We start from the raw sequence: 19985 nt of genomic DNA, 5'->3' as shown, positions 1-19985 counted from the left end.
CCTGGCACTCAACAACTAGATGACTGTCATGGGTCAAAGGGCAGGAATTCCCTGCTCCTGCCCACTCCTACGGGCATCGCACCGTGTCGCTCTAAGATCAAACGGCCTGAAGGTGCCGTAGTGGCTGTAAAAATCTTAGTATAGGCCATCAGTGTAATTTTGTTTCCAGCCCAATGATCAGCTGAGAGGCCAAGATGAACAGTTTTGCCATTACTTAGCCCATACATTGTATAATGGCCATGTTTGGTACTGCAGCTCAGCTTCATTCAGCTCTATGGAACTGAGCTACAACCAGACATGGGAAGAAGCAGCTGACCCCACCAGAGCGACGATCCCGATTCATACACCTGTCGGACCCTCAGCGATCTGATACTAATGGGTTATCACAACCACAGGTCCTTTGTATCATCATTCTGAAATCCCCCTTTTAAAATTGACAAAACTGGTAGATGCACATCTCTCTCAACAGAAAGAGAACTTTCATCACACAAAGCAATTCCTTACGTCATATGGTAGGCACAATGTACTTACAGTCTGTGAGACTAGCAATTCCCGCTAGAGTCGTAATGGGAACATGAGGCATATCCCCATTCATCCTGAAGCTGTAGGATGGTGGAATCTATGCAGGTATTTTAATGGAGGTGCCACCTGTCATTACTTCCCATATTCAACAAACTGAAAGAGAAATGGGGAAAAAAGAAAGTTCTGTTAGTAACTATACGGACATTATGGATTTTAGCATAAAATTTGCAAACGGAAAACCGACTGCGAGACTGTATACGATGCATTTGTGCTGCAGTTTTGCTTTGGTTAAACAAAAAATGCTGCAAAATTAAGGAAATAAAGCAGCTCAACCAACACAAGCTAATAGTTATATACAGCGGTAGTATGCACTATCCTCCCATAGTGTTACTGCAGCTGGTGGAGCCCTACAGATATTAATGCCTATATTTTAGAGAGATGAATACAACACGCACCCGTGCAGATACCTCTCCATAATACAAAAGCACAGAGAAGCCTGTGATTCCTAAAATTCCTAAATCTCTTATAAGTAGTCAGGGCTTATTAACTTTCTCTGAGTTTATCTCTTACATGGAGGCAGAACATCTACATTAAAGGGACCAACGTGCTATTACGACCAAGGATATTCAGATTTAGATGAGGGTTTGCTGATCAGGAGCGCATTTACAATACAAACTTGCTGATTGTTGGGTGACCGGGGCACCAGACTGTAGGCTAACACTATAAAGAGCAGTCACCGAGACCCTAAAGCAGTGGTACAGCTGCCAGAGATGGCACTCGGAGCCCTTTCTGTGGGCACTTAGGCGATCGACCCCAAGGCAGTTCACCAAAACAAGGCCAAATCCACCAAATTTTCCTGCAGTCCCAGGCAACTTAAGAGATGCTGCTCTTAGAGCTTTTTAAAAGCGACCCTTTATTGGCTGTTTGGAACTGCTTAAAAAGTGACACCTGTTGACAGAAGTGCATTATTTTTGTAGGTCCCTCCTGCTGGACCCATCATTCTTACTGTACAGAGAGGCTCTTTAGAGAAGCTACAATGAGAGTCTGAATTTGCTCTCCTTTCAACTGTATTGGCGGCCTCAGGGGGCCGATGCGATTGAAAGATGTGGAATAACAGGTAGCAATAAGTTACTGCTTAAAATGCAATGTTGGCACTTCACGGTAAAGAAGTGGATTTTTGTCATAGTTTGGTCATTCTATCTCTAAAATGTTCGCCATCACTGGCCTAAAGGCTCGACAGGAGGACTTAAAAGGAAATCGACCATCAAAATCCATGATAAACCAAGGACACTCACTCATAGATCCAGGCAGTCGCTCCCCCGAACATCATTGTGGGGCGGCGATCGGTTGCCATGACAGCTTAGGGTCTTCGGTAGACCTGAGGCTGCATGGTTTCTGTAGATTTGTTACAATGAGCCAGTGGCCATATAAAAATGCCATATACTGCAATACAGTAGATTTCAGTATATGGTAGGAACGTTCAGACCATCTAGGGTTAATGTACCCTAGACCGTGTAAAAAAAAAAAAAAAAAGTTTCAAAATTAAAAAGTAAAAAACTTAAAAGTTCAAATCACTCCTTTTCCCTAGAACTAATATAAAATGTAATAAACAGTAAAAATCACAGACACAATCTGTATTGCCACGTCCCAAAATGCCCGATCTAGCAAAATATAAACCGGTTACTGCCCACGATGAAACACCTAACGGAAAATAGCACCCAAAAAATGTCCAAAACGAGACGTTTACACCATTTTACATAACATAAAAAATGGAATAAAAAGTTACCAAAATGTTGCACAGTCCTCAAAATGGTAGCAATGAAAACGTCAGCTGATTTCACAAAAAAATTACATCTCCCGTAGCCCTGTACACCAAAAAGTTATTAGTGTCAGAACATGGCGAAAAATGTTTTTTCTTTTTTGTACACATTCGTTTAATTTATAAAAATGTATTAAAACACAATAAAACCTGTATACATTTGGTATCCACTCGATCGTACCGAACCAAAGAATATAGCAGTGGTGGTATATGGAGCGCAAGGTGAAATGCATAAAAACTGAGCCCAGAAAAATGTGCCACAAATGTGCGTTTTTTTCCAATTTTTCCACATTTGGAATTTTTTTCCAGCTGCCCAGTACACGGCATGGAATAATAAATAATGCGACGGAGAAGTAAAATTAAGCCCTCACTCTGCACACAGAAAAAGGAAAAAAAGTTCTGGATTTTTGGAGGTAGAGAGCGAGAAAAGAGCGAAAAAACCCTGTGTCCTTAAAGAGAACCCGTCATGCAAAATAACCCCCCTAAACTAAATATATTTTCATAAACTGCCATTAGAGAGCATTGCCTCTATCCCTTCATTGTCCCTCTACATGCCTGTAAACCTAAGCAATGAGGTCCTAAAGCTGTATGCAAATGACCTGTGAAATGTCCAATGAAGCATTAGCATATTCAAGCTGTCCACCTTATTCATGAGTGGGAGGCACAGCCACACCCCCAGTGCATGACTGACAGCCTGTATAATGATGTGAGGCTGTATAATGATGTGCTTCCTGGTGCTGGTGGCCACGCCCCCTGCAGCCTGTGTGTGCATGTGTGTGTGTGTATAGGAGAGATACAGCAGCTCCAGGCAGCCATGTTACAGCAGAACATGTCAGATTCATGTGTAGCTGATGTCTGTGTCTGTCACCTGTATATTAGGAGGATGCAGCATGTCAGCAGATGCAGCACAGACACTAGCAATGCTTTACTATACATTACACACAGACATGAGCAGGGGGAGGAGAGGGGAGGGGGAACAGGGGTGACATCACTGCCTCTGACCATGTGACCAGCCTCATTTACATGATAAAGAATAGATGATTTTACAATGAATAATGTATGAAATAACTAGATAAAGGCTGGGATGGGATCCTTGTGAGCTGCTCCAACAGAGACCTGATGGCAGGTGTCCTTTAAGGGGTTAAAATTATGCACTGGGAAGGAAAGGTTACCAGAGCCCCTCCGTGTGGTAGCTTCCGAGGTTTTTACCACTTCGCCCTTGATCTGCCTGATGTAGTATCACACAGTGGGAGAGGGGCTAGTAGGTGTAACATACTCCCGCTGAGTTTAGAAAGTTAGTAGGAAGGAGGCCATGGATTACAAATATAAGATTTCCATTGTCACCGTGTTGTATCTTTGAACAAGTGTCTCTGGTTTATGATGTTGGATTTTGATGGCAAGATTTTCTTAAAACTGCAAGCTGCAGAACCTCAGTTAACTGCAAGAGGAGATTCTTCAATTACCTTTAATATCACACAAGAACTACATTTGTTGGTGCTACAAAACAAAAAATAAGTATGTTTTAAGTGATGCTTCAATCCAGCCTCTACATGTAGCAAGTCAACCAAGGTAAAAAAAAAAAAGTGACCAATCCCCAAAAATACAGCAGGGTCATTAGTCATGATAATGGTAGTAATAATGGTAGTATTCCTAGGAAGGCGCACCTGATTTCATATAACGCACCTTAGAAAGCGAGCACACAGCAGGCATCAACCATCATCAACAAAAACAAGGACACAATAGCACACTGCACATCCAATACAATTATTAATCACTTTGATTAGTTCATAGCCACACAACAAACACATATGTAATTCAAGGTTCAGGCCATGGACCATGATGAGACTCCTCTGCCATACAGGGGATCCCCTGCACACTGTAATATCTCAAGGATCCAATACATCAGATAAATCAGAACATTGCATACACAACAAGATGCAGTTTATCAGAGTTTTAGAGGAGACCAGCACCCCAAGTATCATAGAAAGATATTATGCAGCGACTGTGTTCCATACAAGGTCCAATAGATAAGGGGGAGACTCCCACAAACCAGACCCTACCCAACACGTATCGCAAGTTTGTCTGGATTCTTCAGGGGTCCTAAGAGATTATTTATGGATCTTTAACATGACACCAGAACTAGGTTTATAGGTGCTATAACACCAAAAATAGGGGTGTCAGAAGCGATGCCTTAATCCAGCCTCTAAAAGTTGCAAATCATCCCAGGTAAAAAGTGACCCCTCCCGGGAAAAACATGACTCTTCTCAGCTCATTTGCATAGAACTTTATATGGGACGTCTGAAGTGACATTCACCTTATAGCCTCTAAAAATTGACTCAACTCGGGCAAACTGTTGATTCTCTGCTTATTCGCAAGTAACTTTGGCAGTGCATGGTCATCAAGGATGAGCCTCAAAAAAGGTTATTACTACCGCTATTGTTATTAATACTAAGACGAGGCACCTGCTTTCATATAACAATCCTTAACATAGAATAGTGTGACTGTGGATCCTACACATAGGAGTATATAGCGGCACGGTGGCTCAGTGGTTAGCATTACAGCCTGGCAGCGCTGGAGACCTGGGTTCAAGTCCCACGGTCAACATCTGCAAAGAGTTTGTATGTTCTCTCAGTGTTTGCATGGGTTTCCTCTAGGTCCTCCGGTTTCCTCCCACACTCCAAAACATACTGATAGGATGATTAGATTGTGAGCCCCATTAGGGACAGGGACTGATGTGACAAGTTCTGTGCAGCGCTGCATAATCTGTGTGCGCTATATAAATAAAGGAATTATTATTTCTAGTAGGACATTTGTGAATGTAAAGTTCCCGGGACTGTTGCACAACACTACACCCTGGGTGCACGGCGTATGATACTACTGGCAGCAGTCTCTACTACGTCTATTGCACAACAAGAGTGTCTTATCCTCCTCGCTATAAACGGGTTATCAATCCTAAATGGCGCGGGGACTCTGACTATTTATAGACGCTCTGGCCGCACACACTGTGCTTCCTCTTATATACACCGCACATACATTACACTTTCCATTACCTAAACCTGTCACTCGTCCAAGTTCACCGCTTACGCAACTTCACATTCATTTTATTTCAGAGTACAAATAGTATCAAGAAAAATGTGCTAGAAAAAAAAAAATCAAATAAATAAAAATCAGCCGCCTCCTGAAATGACCCCGACTGGAACAGGAAAATACAGCTGTATTCATGTGGATAGAAACCTCCAAACCGTGACACTAGTTTATGTAATGCCGTCACCCTGAGCCTGCGAGTATCCGGCACTACCAGCTGTACAACACGAGGGGGGAACGGGGGCCGCACGTACACGAATGAGACTAAGAAATGTGCAGCGTTTCCCCAGGACATGGGATATGATGGGACCCTGGTCGCATCGAAAATATAAACCTGATGAGATTTAAGAGGAACAAGTCACAAGATTAAACCAGCACCCCCCTCAGGTAGGGGACGAAATGTCTTTTCCAGAAGTCCATCTTTTAAATCTCATCTGTTTACCTATAAAAATAAAATCTCCACCAAAGTCATGTGAAAATGAGCAGAGACTAGTCGGATTTGCCCGAGACGAGCCAAATCTTCTGTTCTATAGCATCTAGAAACATGCTGCTGTTATAGTAAAGCCAAGACCCTCATCCTTCAGATCACATCAGGTTTGTGGTTCTGTCAGGTACAGACCGTAAAAGACAAAGTTGGAGAATCAAGCCGCAGGTAAAGATCCAATTACTGCATTTAACTGGTTCGCGACGGGCTGAGCCCTCTCCATAGCCGGTAAGTCTTTGCTGCATATTGCATAGTGCTAGGACTGATCGGGGGTGTTATCACAGCGATGGCTGCCGGCAACCTCAAAAAGATGGCGGCGCATGGGCGCCGCCATCTTGCCTGGAATCGTCGCTCCCCGTGACTTCATCGGGGAGCGGCGATCCGTCTCCATGGTAGCCTATTTTGTTTTAACCCCTTCATTACAACGAGCTGACAGCACATTGTAATGAATGAGGAAGAAAATCCCCATATACTGCCATACTGTAGTATGGCAGTATATGATGGGATCGATCAGACAACCTAGGGTTAAAGTACCCTAGGGAGTCTGAAATAGAGTAAAAATAAAAAAAGTTTAAAAAAAAAAATAATAATAAAAATACCTAAAAATTCTAATCACCCCCTTTCCCTAGAACTGACATAAATATAAATAAACAGTAAAAATCATAAACACATTAGGTATCGCCGCATCCGAAAATGCCCGATCAAAATATGATAACGGTTTTTCAATGCGTTTAACCCCGTAATGGAAAATAGCGCCAAAAGTCGAAAATGACACTTTTTTGCCATTCTGAAAAATATAAAAAAAATCTATAAAAAGTGATCAAAAGGTCGTACAGTCCTAAAAATAATATCATTGAAAATTATCAAATTTCGCAAAAAATGACACCACCCACAGCTCTGTACAAGTATAAAAAAAAGGTATAAGCGCCAGAAGTTGGCAAAAAAAACATTTTTGTACAGGAGGTTTTAATTTTTGTAAATGTATGAAAACATAAAACCTATACAAATTTGGTATCCCCTTAATCGTACCGACCCAAAGAATAAAGTAAACATGTCATTTGGGGCGCTTAGTGAAAGACGTAATATCCAAGCCCACAAGAAAATGGCGCAAGTGCGTTTTTTCACCATTTTCACGGCATTTGGAATTTTTTTCCCGCTTCCCAGTACATGGCATGGAATATTTAATACAATCACTATGAAGTGCAATTTGTTACGCAGAAAACAAGCCGTCACACACCTCTTTACGTGTAAAAATAAAAAAGTTAGACTTTTGAAAGTGGGGAGTGAAAAATGGACATGAAAAAACAGGAAAGGGCCCGGTCCTTAACCGGTTAAACTACCTGCATCTCCGGTTTTGCAGCTCATGAGCCTGATGCGATCAGAAAGACGAGATTCCTATCTTTAATATGACATCGGCACTATAGAACTGAAGATAGAAGGTTTCTGAAGAGACTCTCTCTGCAGCCTCTAAACTTGACTCAACTCATGCAAAATATGACTCTTCTCTACTCATTATCATGGAGATTTTTTTTTATAAATAGGTAAATGAGTGAGATTTCACATAAAAGAGGAAATTTTAAAAAGAGGGTTTCATACCTTGTGGTGGCTGGTAATTTAATAGGTAAAATCTGGTGACAGGTTCCCTTTAGAGGGGATGGTATAACTGCAAAGTTATCTCCTCTATCCACAGAATGAGAACCAGATTCCCCTTAAAGGGACACTCCAATCAAAGCTGATCCCTGTTAAGGGCCTGAAGGGAGGAGCAGGACTTCAAGTTCCAGCAAGATTTTAAGGATACAAGAAAAAAAATATTAGTCCTGCACCATGAATTATTCAATGAATTATCTTCGACTGTAGTGTTCCTTTAAAGGACATCTACCACCAGGATGAAGGATTGTATGCATATAAGACTGAGGGGCTCCAGGCTCCATAGGTGCTAATAAAGTCTGGAGCCCCTCAGGCTCATTTGCATAGTCTTTCATCCTGGTAGAAGGAGCAGCAAGGAGAAGCAGGATAATTATGTGCACCAACCATCGCTCCATTCATCGGCTTCCCAGAAACTTCCAAACAATCTACTCAGTCCCATCACAAATAGTGACTCCAAGAGAATGGGACTCCCGGAATTGTGACCAATAGGATCCACTGCACTCAGACCTTCACAATCAGCACATTATTCCCTATGCTCTAAATAGAAGATAACTAAAATTATAATATAGGTTTCCCACAACCACCCACAAAGGATTGATACGGTCACTGCCATCTATTATGTAGCAGTCGTACATTACTGCAGGTGAACCCGCAGAATTAGCATCGGGTGCGTTTTTGAGCTAATAAAGAGGGTTCCCACTGAAAATGTGTCATCAGAAGCGCCAGAGCGATCAGCACCTCATCAGTGTGGGAACGATAGATGGCGATTCCTCGGGTCTCAGTATAAGTGACTAGTAAACAGGGAGAGGTTGCATTTCTACTAAGCCATTTCTGTATCCAAATTCTTGTCACCGATCCAAAAGAGCAAAGACGCTCAAGTCAACGCAGCAAATAATCTTTATATAGCGACATCATATTCCTTAGCGCTTTACAAATCATAGGGGTAGAGGTAACAACGACTCGGCTACAAGCTATAAAAATGCAAGAATTCTTCCGCATCTGACTCGAAATAAATGACTATGGAAAGAAATAAGTAGATGTTAAGGCCTGAAGAGATTTGCTACAAAATTTTTCACCTTGTAACAAGCAGATGGAAATACATTCTACATTTACAGCAAAATCCACAATGGACAAGGAAATCTACCATCAAAATCCATAAACCAGGGACATTACTCATAGATCCAGGTACCATGACTGTGGTAATCATCTTATATTTATTATTCATGGCCTTGTTCCTTCTAAAATCAACTCTTAAACTAGTGAGCCTGATGGAATATGCGTGCTGTAGCTTCACAGGCTGTTACAATGTGCAGGAGCACTTCCCCCACCCCACTGTGTGAGACTGCAGCAGGCAGAGGGAAGGGAGCAGGCTTTGAAGCTACAGCACGGCGGGCTTTGGTATCATCCTGAGAGCCCTTCTGCCTCATTGGCATCATTGAAAAAGTTGATTTATAGTTTTATATGCGATTCCCATAAGACGCACAATAATGATAACCTGCAATACTCATTGTGCAAGCAATACCTGGCCGGAAAATGGTTTAAAATCTGCAGTGCAAAATCCATCTCTAAATGTATGATGAGGGTTGTGCTGCAGTCGCATCATACTGCATGTAATGTGACCAAATTCACAGCCATTACATACGATGCTGATATGAGAATTTAGTTTATTCACATTCATGACCGGTCAACCTCCTATGAATAATCTCAGCTCTGCTACACGAGGATCGGCTTGAGTAACTTTATGTCGTCACTTGCCGGCTCTGGGCTGTAATGGACAAGCAGCAGCTTCTTTGGCTTCACATTACAGGAGGGTGCGCCAGCCAGATCATGTACAAGCCAGCGCACAGGGCTAGAGAGGAGGGAGGAGAAGACCTGACACAGCTGCAGGACATTGTACACAGGTCACCTATACGAACGTCATGGTCCGCCTGTGCCCAACGCCTAACCCTACACCCTGTGCCACGCAGAAACCAGAAAGGAACAGACCGAGGTTGCATCTGCCACCAGTCATGTGAGGACAAGGGATAAGACGACTAATGTAATTGCTGTCACTACTGTCACCATCAGACTATCTGCAGCGTCTTTCCACAATTACTGTGACAATTTGGTCAATGACCGCTTTTTTTGGTTTTTTTAAGGGGTCCTGGTTTAAGAAAAACAGTTTTAGAAATTTCACGAGGAGCAGATTCCTTGTATCAATTCCTTAAGGTTTTCCAGATCTCTGCTTGCTGTCATCTATCGGAAGCTTCATTGTTTACTTCCAGTGGATAAACGACAGTCCTGGATCATGCGATGACACAGGTGCACGGCTCGTTATGGCGCCAGTCATGTCATGTCACACCGGTGCACAGCTCGTTCTATCCCTGGTCATGTCATGTCACACCGGTGCACAGCTCGTTCTATCCCTGGTCATGTCATGTCACACCGGTGCACAGCTCGTTCTATCCCTGGTCATGTCATGTCACACCGGTGCACAGCTCGTTCTATCCCTGGTCATGTCATGTCACACCGGTGCACAGCTCGTTCTATCCCTGGTCATGTCATGTCACACCGGTGCACAGCTCGTTCTATCCCTGGTCATGTGATGTCACACCGGTGCACAGCTCATTCTATCCCTGGTCATGTGATGTCACACCGGTGCACAGCTCGTTCTATCCCTGGTCATGTGATGTAACACCGGTGCACAGCTCGTTATATCCCTGGTCATGTGATGTCACACCGGTGCACAGCTCGTTATATCCCTGGTCATGTGATGTCACACCGGTGCACAGCTCGTTATATCCCTGGTCATGTGATGTCACACCGGTGCACAGCTCATTATATCCCTGGTCATGTGATGTCACACCGGTGCACAGCTCGCACACAACTACATTGACAAAAGTTTCGAAAGTTTAGACTATGCAAAAAATAAATTTTTTCCCCCAAATGTATTTCATCATACAAATGAAAATCTTTTTTTCCCCCTAATAAAAAAAGTACACTGTACAGTTAACAAAAGATCATATTAAACCCAAAATTGTGCTATTAAAAACTACAACCCTTAAAAAAAAAAATAAGACCCCTTACAACTATAGTGAGCAAAAAAATAAAGTTATTGCTTGTAGAAGGCACTGATAAAAAAAAAAAAAAAAAAAAATTAAAAAATGGCCTGGTCATTAATGTGGAAAACCAATGTAGAGGCTAGAAGTTTATCTACAGGAAGTAATCAATGAAGCTTCATGCTGAATGACAGCAAGCAGAGATATAGAAAACCACAAGAAAATGATCACAATCATAATAACAGAAGGTTTGTGTATTGTGCCATATCCAAAAATCAAGCAAAAAGGTATCACAGTACACAAAACCTAAAAAGACAGAAACAATAGTCATATCACAGCGAGCACAGAAGTACCGTGAATGTCACACATCATAGCCCCAAATTATCAGGATTACATTCTGAGCACTGTACTATATCAGCCTGTACACCACAACTACTACTCACTTCTTCCAGGACTGCTCAATCCCAAACCACAGGTCTACAGTAATAATGATTCATTAGGCATCAAATCCACATATGTTTACCGTACTTTTCGGACTATAAGGAGCACAAAAATCCTTTGATTTTCTCAGAAATCAAAGGTGCGCCTTATAGTCCAGTGCGCCTTATATATGAACCTTACTTAGACAACAGCTCCCATGAACTGTGCACAGGTCTGCCACCTGCTGGTCATTCATCCTTATAATCAGGTGCACTTTATAGTCCAGTGCACCTTATATATGAACCTAGACATTTTAGAAGGCATCTATTGATGGTGCGCTGTATACTCCGGTGCGCCTTAGAGTCTGGAAAATACTGTAGATTTAAAGGGGGACTTTGGGGGGTCCATTGTAATAGTAGGCTGTGTAATAAAAAAAAAACAAAAAAAAAAAAGTCAATTGGGGGACTATGGTTGCCCGGTGCCCACCAGCAGGTTATGATAGCAACGCAGGATAGCGAGCTTCCCATTACACAGAGCAATTTCATCAGACAAACTAACCTTCGTATAACTTGCAGCCAAAATGTTCTTTATCACTTCAATGGAAATCTGGGCAGCAGAAAATTAAAAAAAAAAAAGGAACCCTAACCCAATCACATTTTACTAGAAAGCCTATGGGACATTTTGGCTAACTATCGGACACTCCAGTAACAATAGCTATATACACACACACACACACACACACACACACACACACACTATCTCTTGCCTCTAAGCAGAAAAAAAATTTGGAAAATCTTGGCAGGTTCCCTCCATTTGACTAAGTGATGGGATTCCAAATCTAAATGATTGCTCTGTTCTGATGGAGATGCTAATTATCACTAATTTGGAATGTAGTTAGTAAATGAATTGATCTCTTTACAGGATTTCACGGACATAAAAATAAAATGCTAATTCTCCAACATTCACTTTTAGATGGATGATTTACAAATAGAACGTGTGGATTCCGTGCACATCCACAAATTTAACTGGTATACAATGAAACGCCACATGTACTACAAATTCTTATTTTAATTAACAACAATGGATACAGATACGCGAAAATCCACTGTGAGCCAACATATCATGAAACATGAACAGGTGAAGAAACACTGCATTCATATCCGAGACACCATCTGGGAATCTACTACATCCAATTGATTTAAATAGTTGATAATAATAATAATAATTCCTTTACAGGCAGTCCCCGGGTTACGTACAAGATAGGGTCTGGAGGTTTGTTCTTAAGTTGAATTTGTATGTAAGTCGAAACTGTATATTTTATCATTGTAGAACCAGACAAAAAGAATTTTGGCCCCAGTGCCAATTGGGGTTTAAACATTTTTTGCTGTAATGGGACCAAGGATTATCAATAAAGCTTCATTACAGATACATTACAGCTGATTATTGCAGCCTGGGACTATAGTAAAGCATTCAGAAAGCTTCACCAGAGGTCAGAGGGGTCTGTCTGTAACTATGGGTTGTCTGTAAGTCGGGTGTCCTTAAGTAGGGGACCACCTGTATTTATATGGCGCACACAGATTACACAGCGCTGCACATATTAACAGGATAGCCTCCAAATCCTAAAATACAGCACAAAATACTACAAGAGAACACACACAGACAACCCACAACATAAGAGTTCTCCAACTACAACCTTTGAGCTTAGACTTTACTTTCGCTTTGGTTGTGAATGGAGAAGAAAACAACTTGTGCCGGTTCCTCTATCGCTTTATCTACACTGCACAAACATTCAATAACTCAGGAGCTCATTACTGACCCCATGACACATGGTAGAAGAACACCCACAGAACAGAGAGAACATGTCATAAAGAGAAGAATTCACACCAACATCAGTCAATGAGCTACGTATGGTGACAAAGGGGTTAATACGTAGCCACAGGTCTGATGTCATTTTGAGAGGGGGGTACAAAAAAAAAATGCCTGTTCCAAAAGGTTACAGCGCAAAGGGACTGACACCGCAAATACATTGGCCAACATTTCTCAAAAACAGTGCAAACAGTCTTCATGACTCTGGCACCCTCTGCCCTGACAAAGCGTCTCAACTTTATTTTGGTCCACCTTTAACGTAGGGCATGCAAAACAATTCTGACGGACTTTGCATGATAAATCTGGTGCAAGGTCCGACAGAGCACCGGAACCCCGCTTTCAGTGCAGAATTTGTTGCGTCGGTTATAGTACAGCCGTGACGCATTATAAATACATGTGCAAGCAGTTTGCAAGGAAAAGAACATGAAAAGTCAGACAAAAAAAAAAAAAAAACTGGTGCAGGGGCTTTAACCCCTTAACGACCAGGCCCTTTTAAGTTTTTTCATTTCCATTTTTCACTTCCCACCTTCAAAAATCTATAGCTTTTTTATTTTGCCACATAAAGAGCTGTGTGAAGGCTTGTTTTCTGCGTAAAAAAATTGCACGTCATAGTGATGGTATTTAATTTTTCCATGTCGTGTACTGGGAAGCAGGAAAAAAATTCCAAATACAGTGAAAATGGTGAAAACCGCATTTGCGCCGTTTTCTTGTGGGCTCGGATTTTACGGCTTTCACTGTGCGCCACAAATGACAGGTCTACTTTATTCTTTGGGTCGGTGCGATCGCGGGGATAACAAATTTGTACAGGTTTTATAATGTTTTCATACATTAACAAAAATTTAAAAATTTTTCTTTTTTATTTTGCCATCTTCTGCCGCTATTAACTCTTTCATACTTCGGTGTATGGAGCTGTGGTTGGTGTAATTTTTTGAGACTTTTGATGACTCATTGCCATCATTTTTAGGACTGTACGACCTTTTGTTTACTTTTTATAGATTTTCCGTTAAAGGGTTAAACGCAATGAAAAACCATTATTATATTTTGATCGGGGAAAAAAAAAAAAAAAACACGCAATCCGTGCTAGCATGTGATTAAAGGCATATTGCACACAGGCCTATAGGAAGCAGCACACTGTGTAAAATACACAACAAAAAACCTGAAGCCATCAGACCCACACTCAAAGGAAGGAGATTTAACTCAAGTAACAAATACAGATCCACAGACGGCTTATGAGGTCACTACTTCACATCTTTTCGGAATGGACAAAAAAAAAATCTACCTACAGCAGCACAAAAAAAAGGTATTCAAACTTAAAAGGAAATCTACCACCAGGCTGAAGGATTGTAAACCAAGCACACAGACATACTGGTATGTGCCCCCTCTGGCAGGATCACCACAAATATTCCCCTTCCAACTGAAGGGAAAACACGCAATTGAACCCGATTAATATCATGACCCAATGGTGGATGGGGAATTAATTTCAATATTTGAAGCACCAAGAGTCGCTCGCCTTACAATGAAAAATACCTTAACCCTGGTGAAGGAAAGGGTATCATAAACAGTAAGTATAAAAATTATAAAAAGTAGCTTTTATTGGATTTTATTTAAAAAAAAAAAAAACAAAAACATAACATAAGAACGTGTTTTAAAAATATAATTCAATAAAAGTCACTTTTTATAATTCTTTATTATACCTTAGCCCTGGAGGAGAAAGGGTATTTTTGGTCGCAAGCCAGGTGGCTATTGGTCCCTCTGCCAGGACCTGCTCTTCTTTTAGCTTCTTGTGTCCTTTTTACCAAAAAAGCCTTTAACATTATGCTAATGTTAACACAAGATCATTTTAACCCTTAACTTTACAATGTTACTCCGTTTTACCGCTGTATTAGCTCTTCAGTGATGGTCAGTGTAAGCTTCCACAGTGTGGGCAGGGACTCTTTAAGCAGACACTTAATGATCCATCGAGTTCTGTGAGCTGAAAGTGTGGCAAGATCAGGGTTTATAAACACTTTCATTTAGCTTCTGAACATTGTACTAGTATTGGATACATAGAAAGAGATATTACACAGAAAGCTCTCCTACATCTCTGCTATTCCAAAACACACTGTCAGATCTGCCGTGTCTTCCTCTCCAGATAGAGAACTTATCTGTCTGTAGCCATACACTTAGCTGCTGCCGGCAGGAAGTCCCTGTCTGTGAGCTCCGTCCTGGAATGCAGGGGGGAGAGGGCTAGAATGGAGAGATTATCTCAGCTACAAAGCTGTCAGACAGAAAACGAAGATGGCTGCCGACCCTATAGTCAGAAGATACAGGGTCGGGAACCAGGGGCAAGTGAAATTGTGTACAGCAGGACTGATAGAGACAGGTTGGACTTATATACCGTATTTTCGGCCTATAAGGCGCACCAAAAATCCTTTAATTTTCGCAGAAATCAAAGGTGCGCCTTATAGGCCGGTGCGCCTTATATATGAACTTATACAGAAATGTACTACAGACAAGATGTACTGTACATTTACCAGTGTTTAATAGCTCCATCTCCAGAAATTTCCTGCACCTTCCCACACAGTATACAGGGCCCCTAGCTCCTGAAGTGCCCTGGCACCACAACTAACATTGTGCCCATCCTGCCCTCCCCTAGCACGGAGAGCCCGGAGCTGCCATAGTGCCGACCACGAGGCAATCATCATCATCATCAGTAACCAATCCCCCATACCTGACAGCCCTGTAACAGGGGAAAGAGAAGGAGCCACAGGGAACCCCACAGGAATAACACCCTGGCTGAGGAGGGAAGGAGAAGGGGCAGAGGGAGACCGCTTAACCCCTGCTGCAGCCATACCTCTGAGATCAGAGCTCTCTGACACGCTGAAGACAAGTTTCCCGGGAAGTGTAGCTGGCTAGAACTGGGCACATTTTTAGGTACTGCGTTTGATCCTGCGCCTTATACTCCAGTGCGCCTTATATATGAACCTAGATGTCTTAGCAGGCATTTATTAGAGGTGCGCCTTATACTCCAGTGCGCCTTATAGGCCGAAAAATACGGTATGTAAAATGCTCTATTTTTGTTAATAACAGTGAATTAGAGAATGTGATAAATGTACTCAGGATAACAAAATAAGAAACTTTTCTTCATGGTAGGAATACCCCTTAAACAGCTATGGAGACCCTCAAGTTAATTTGCAGGACTTTTGTAAGACAATTGGCCGCTAAAAGGAGAGGATCATGGTAGAGGGGAAAAACACAAGCATGTCAGAGTGCTTGATTTACAATCCTTCACTCAGGTGGTAGATTGCCTTTACAGGTGGGTCCCCTACTTAAGAACACATGACTTACATACAACCCCTAGTTACAAACGGACCTCTGGATGTTGGTAATTTACTGTACTTTAACCTTAGGCTATAATAATCAGCTGTAACAGTTTTGAAAGAAGTTTGATATTAAGATTTATTGTTAATCCGGCTCTTATGACAACCCAAAAGTAGTTAAAATCCATTTGTCACAGAGACCAAATTTTTTTAGCTGTGATTCAAATTATAAAATATACAGTTCCAACTTACATACAAATTTAACTCAAGAACAAACCTATAGCACCTATCTTGTACGTAACGCAGGGACTGTGTCTGTATATATACTTTGCCACTTTACATCTGTGATCGTACAGACCCAGCAAATAAACTTTCTTTGTACAGTAACTTTTTAAATGGCACCCAACTTGGAATTTTTTTTCCCAGCTTCCCAATAAATTGCACCAATTATTAAATGGGGCTAGTAGGAAAAAATGTGTAGCACACAAAACAAGCCCTCCTATGGCTTTGTGAATGGAAAATTAAAATTACGGCTCACGGAAAGCAGGGAGTGAGAAACAACAACTCAAAATGTTCAAGACTGCCTGGCACATGAAGGGTTAATACATTTGGGCACACCACCCACCTTCTAAGCATATTGCGGGAAGTAGTAAAAAGGGTCTGTAGGAAAAACAATGATGGGAAAAAACAAGCCCTCATGGAGCTCTGCAAATAGAAAATATAAAATTATGGCTCATGGAAAGTTGGAGTAAGAAACGACAACTGCAAATAGGTAAAATTGCCAGGTCCTTGCAGGGTTAATATGTTTGGGCACAGTTTTGAAGATCCTTGTGATTCATAATATTTGTACACTATCCCAATAAAAACATATCAACACGTCAATCCATTCCTTATAGTATCTACGGTATTAGTACCATGTGGCTACATCCATTACCAGCGGATTCTCTGCCCTCCCTCGCACCGGACAGTCACATCCACAAAGTCTGTAAATTGCCTTTCACTGTTTGGTACTGTGAGCTGAACAAAACCCCAGCTCTGTAACCATCAAACAGACCCGAAAAGCTGCAAAACAAAAGCCGGCCCCGTTCTCACCTGCTCCATGACACATCACGGAGGATCACAAACACTGCTCTGTATTCTGGCTGGTTTCCGGCTGTAGTATGACTGACGGCAGGAGCGCTTTTGTGAGACCCCTCGGTGAGTAATCCATGCAATCGTTGGGTCATTACTGCACGGGAACATCTCTGAATCGCATGGAAAAAAGTTGATGTGCTGCTTGAATACAAATATATAAGCACATGAAAAACACCTCCTCGTCTCCAAATTAATCTCATATCCATGTCTAGCACAAAGCCATTCGATATATAGCAAACCGACGTACGTCTTTACCAACTCATCTAAGACTAAACTGCACTGACACTTATAGCCACATTATATTTATCTATACAATTAGTATGAGATTCTTCTGCTCCATTCACTTGGAAGAACCCTTCCATGTGACTGTATGGACATACCAGTCCTGTATGGATCAGTAATGATCCATAAGTACCCGGCAGAGTGTCTCACATTCACATATCACCTGGTGCAGATCTTCATTTCGCCAACTGGAGTTTAATACCCTTCTTATAAACATGCAATTCCACAAATCAGGGATGGAGGTGGGCACAGGCACAGCCATGGTGCAGCCTTTTTTTTTTATTATACTAGAACATCAATGTGCACTGCACATATGTCAGCGAGTAAGGGTTCTCCTTCCCGAGACTTTACAGAGATACATCGTGTACAGAATTCTACAACTACTATGATGGACTGCGGTAATTCATGGAAACCAACAAAACAATATTGACCGGCACACACGTGAAACACATTTAGGCTGCATTCAGATGACTGTTGCCAGCCGTACTGTAGCACGGCGGGCACACGGCAGCGTGCGGGGAGAGGAGGAGGGGGAGAGCGCTGCTCACCCTCGCCCCTCTCCATAGGGATATATGGCGCACGGCGCCGTATGCCCTGAAAAAATAGGACATGTCCGGCACCGTACCGCTCCCGTAGGGCGCCGCACGCCCATTGCCGTCTATGGGGGACGTATATCGGCCGTATATACGTCCCCCTTGCGGTCGTGTGAATGCAGCCTTAGGGTGTTGTTTTGTCGCTGGTTTGTTGCAGTCATTGTAGCAGTAGAGCAGATGACAAAAACAAACATCTAGATGGAAAATGTCTGGAGCAGGGAGTGACCCTAGGGGCAGAGCCCAGGGTGACGCTGTATCTATACTACTTTCTGTATCGTAAGTAATTGATTCTTACTAGCGAGAAGCGGCTGAGGTGTAAGTAAACATATTCATACTATAGGCAAACATGTAGTTCTAATCTGTCATGTTACATCATGGCCCAGACACAAAGGAAATCTACCATCACAACCCATCCTGATAAACCAGGGACACTTACTCGTAGATCCAGGCACATTGGGGGACATTTACATTGAGTGTCGGTGTCTGCATTGGCTTTGTTACCGACCTGCTCTCGGAAAGGAGACACACATTTAATATTGTGGAGCTGTGCGGATACATTTCTGGCGCCGAGACCATTTTATGTTCCTGGGACCAAAATCTGTCCCGAGCACCAGAAATGTGTCCAACAGTAGGAGAACAGGCAACAGTACAATAGCGCCGTTTTGTGTCCCTGCTAGACCAAATTTCTTTTGGCCTACTTTCCGCCAGTTTACAGCGCCCAAAAATGGCTGCGACATATTAATTGTGTCTGAGTTTCCACTCCGCCAAAAGCCACGCCCCTTTTCAGAGAAAAGTCGGAGCAGACGGAAAAAAGTCATTGAATAGTTTCAGAGAGCAGAACATGCAGTGAGGGCCACAAAACTGGCAGAAACGCCATAGTAAATGTCCACCAGTGACTGTAGTAATCTGCTTATATTTATTATCCACAGTCTACTTCCTTTTATAACTATGCTAATGAGCATGAAGGGCTCCCATGTGCCACACGTGTGGCACCATACCCATTGCCGTCTATGAGGGATGTATGGTATGTCTGGCCACGTGTGAATTTGGCCTTACACTCACAGCTTAGGAGTGCGAGCCAGAAACTACAATGGAAAGCCATTTATTCACCACCTATAGATTTGAATAGACCCTTCATTGTGTTTTTTGTTAATAAAAGCAGAGACAACAGCGGTTGTACCCCCCCCCCCCCACTATTAATAATGGATCGTGAAACAGCGCTCAAGTGTGACATAACACCAGGTTGAATGCACGAGCCATCTGAATGATCACTGTAAATGATGTACATTGCAGAAAGTTCTAGACATAAATGTGCACAAAAAAATGGAAGCCAAACCATAACAATAGACTAGATACCTCATACCTCCTCTTATGTCATGTCGAAACACAAGAACAAAAGAAACTCACCACACCTTCATGTGTTCATGACATGATTCACCCGCTTCCATCTGAACCATTGTTTGTGTTCTAGACAAGTATTAACCCCTTCCCGCCAGTGGCCTTTTTCACTTTTGCATTTACATTCTGTCGCTCCCCGCGTAACTTTTACATTATTCCGTGTATGCAGCTGTATGAGGGCTTGTTTTCTGTACAACAACTTGTACTTCCTTTTGGCACCATTGCGCCATTTTCTTGTAGGCTCTCACTTTTTTACCATTTGATAGATTAGGACACAACAATACATAACAGGTTACAATTTTTTTTTTAATATATATCAGTTCTAGGGAAAGGGGGATTTGAACTTCATTAATCCCTATTGAGCTGATGGAAATTGCCCAGCAAATTCTCCTCCATTAC

At 42.1% G+C, this 19985-nt stretch overlaps 1 protein-coding gene across 2 annotated transcripts in view; it reads right to left on the bottom strand.

Moving 5' to 3' along the window:
- Window positions 1-19985, bottom strand: part of NIPBL (NIPBL cohesin loading factor) — a 72804-nt gene that overhangs the window by 36966 nt on the left and 15853 nt on the right. For both annotated transcript variants that reach the window (XM_072135128.1, XM_072135136.1), the window contains exon 2: window positions 532-675. In XM_072135128.1, coding sequence (XP_071991229.1) covers window positions 532-595 — 64 coding nt within the window. In that variant the 5' untranslated portion in view covers window positions 596-675. The remainder of the gene's footprint in view (window positions 1-531; window positions 676-19985) is intronic.

The sequence above is a fragment of the Engystomops pustulosus genome, chromosome 1 (assembly GCF_040894005.1).
Source record: "Engystomops pustulosus chromosome 1, aEngPut4.maternal, whole genome shotgun sequence".
Taxonomy (NCBI): domain Eukaryota; kingdom Metazoa; phylum Chordata; class Amphibia; order Anura; family Leptodactylidae; genus Engystomops; species Engystomops pustulosus.
Note: the sequence above shows the minus strand (reverse complement) of the source record. Positions and strands in the feature narration are given on the sequence as shown.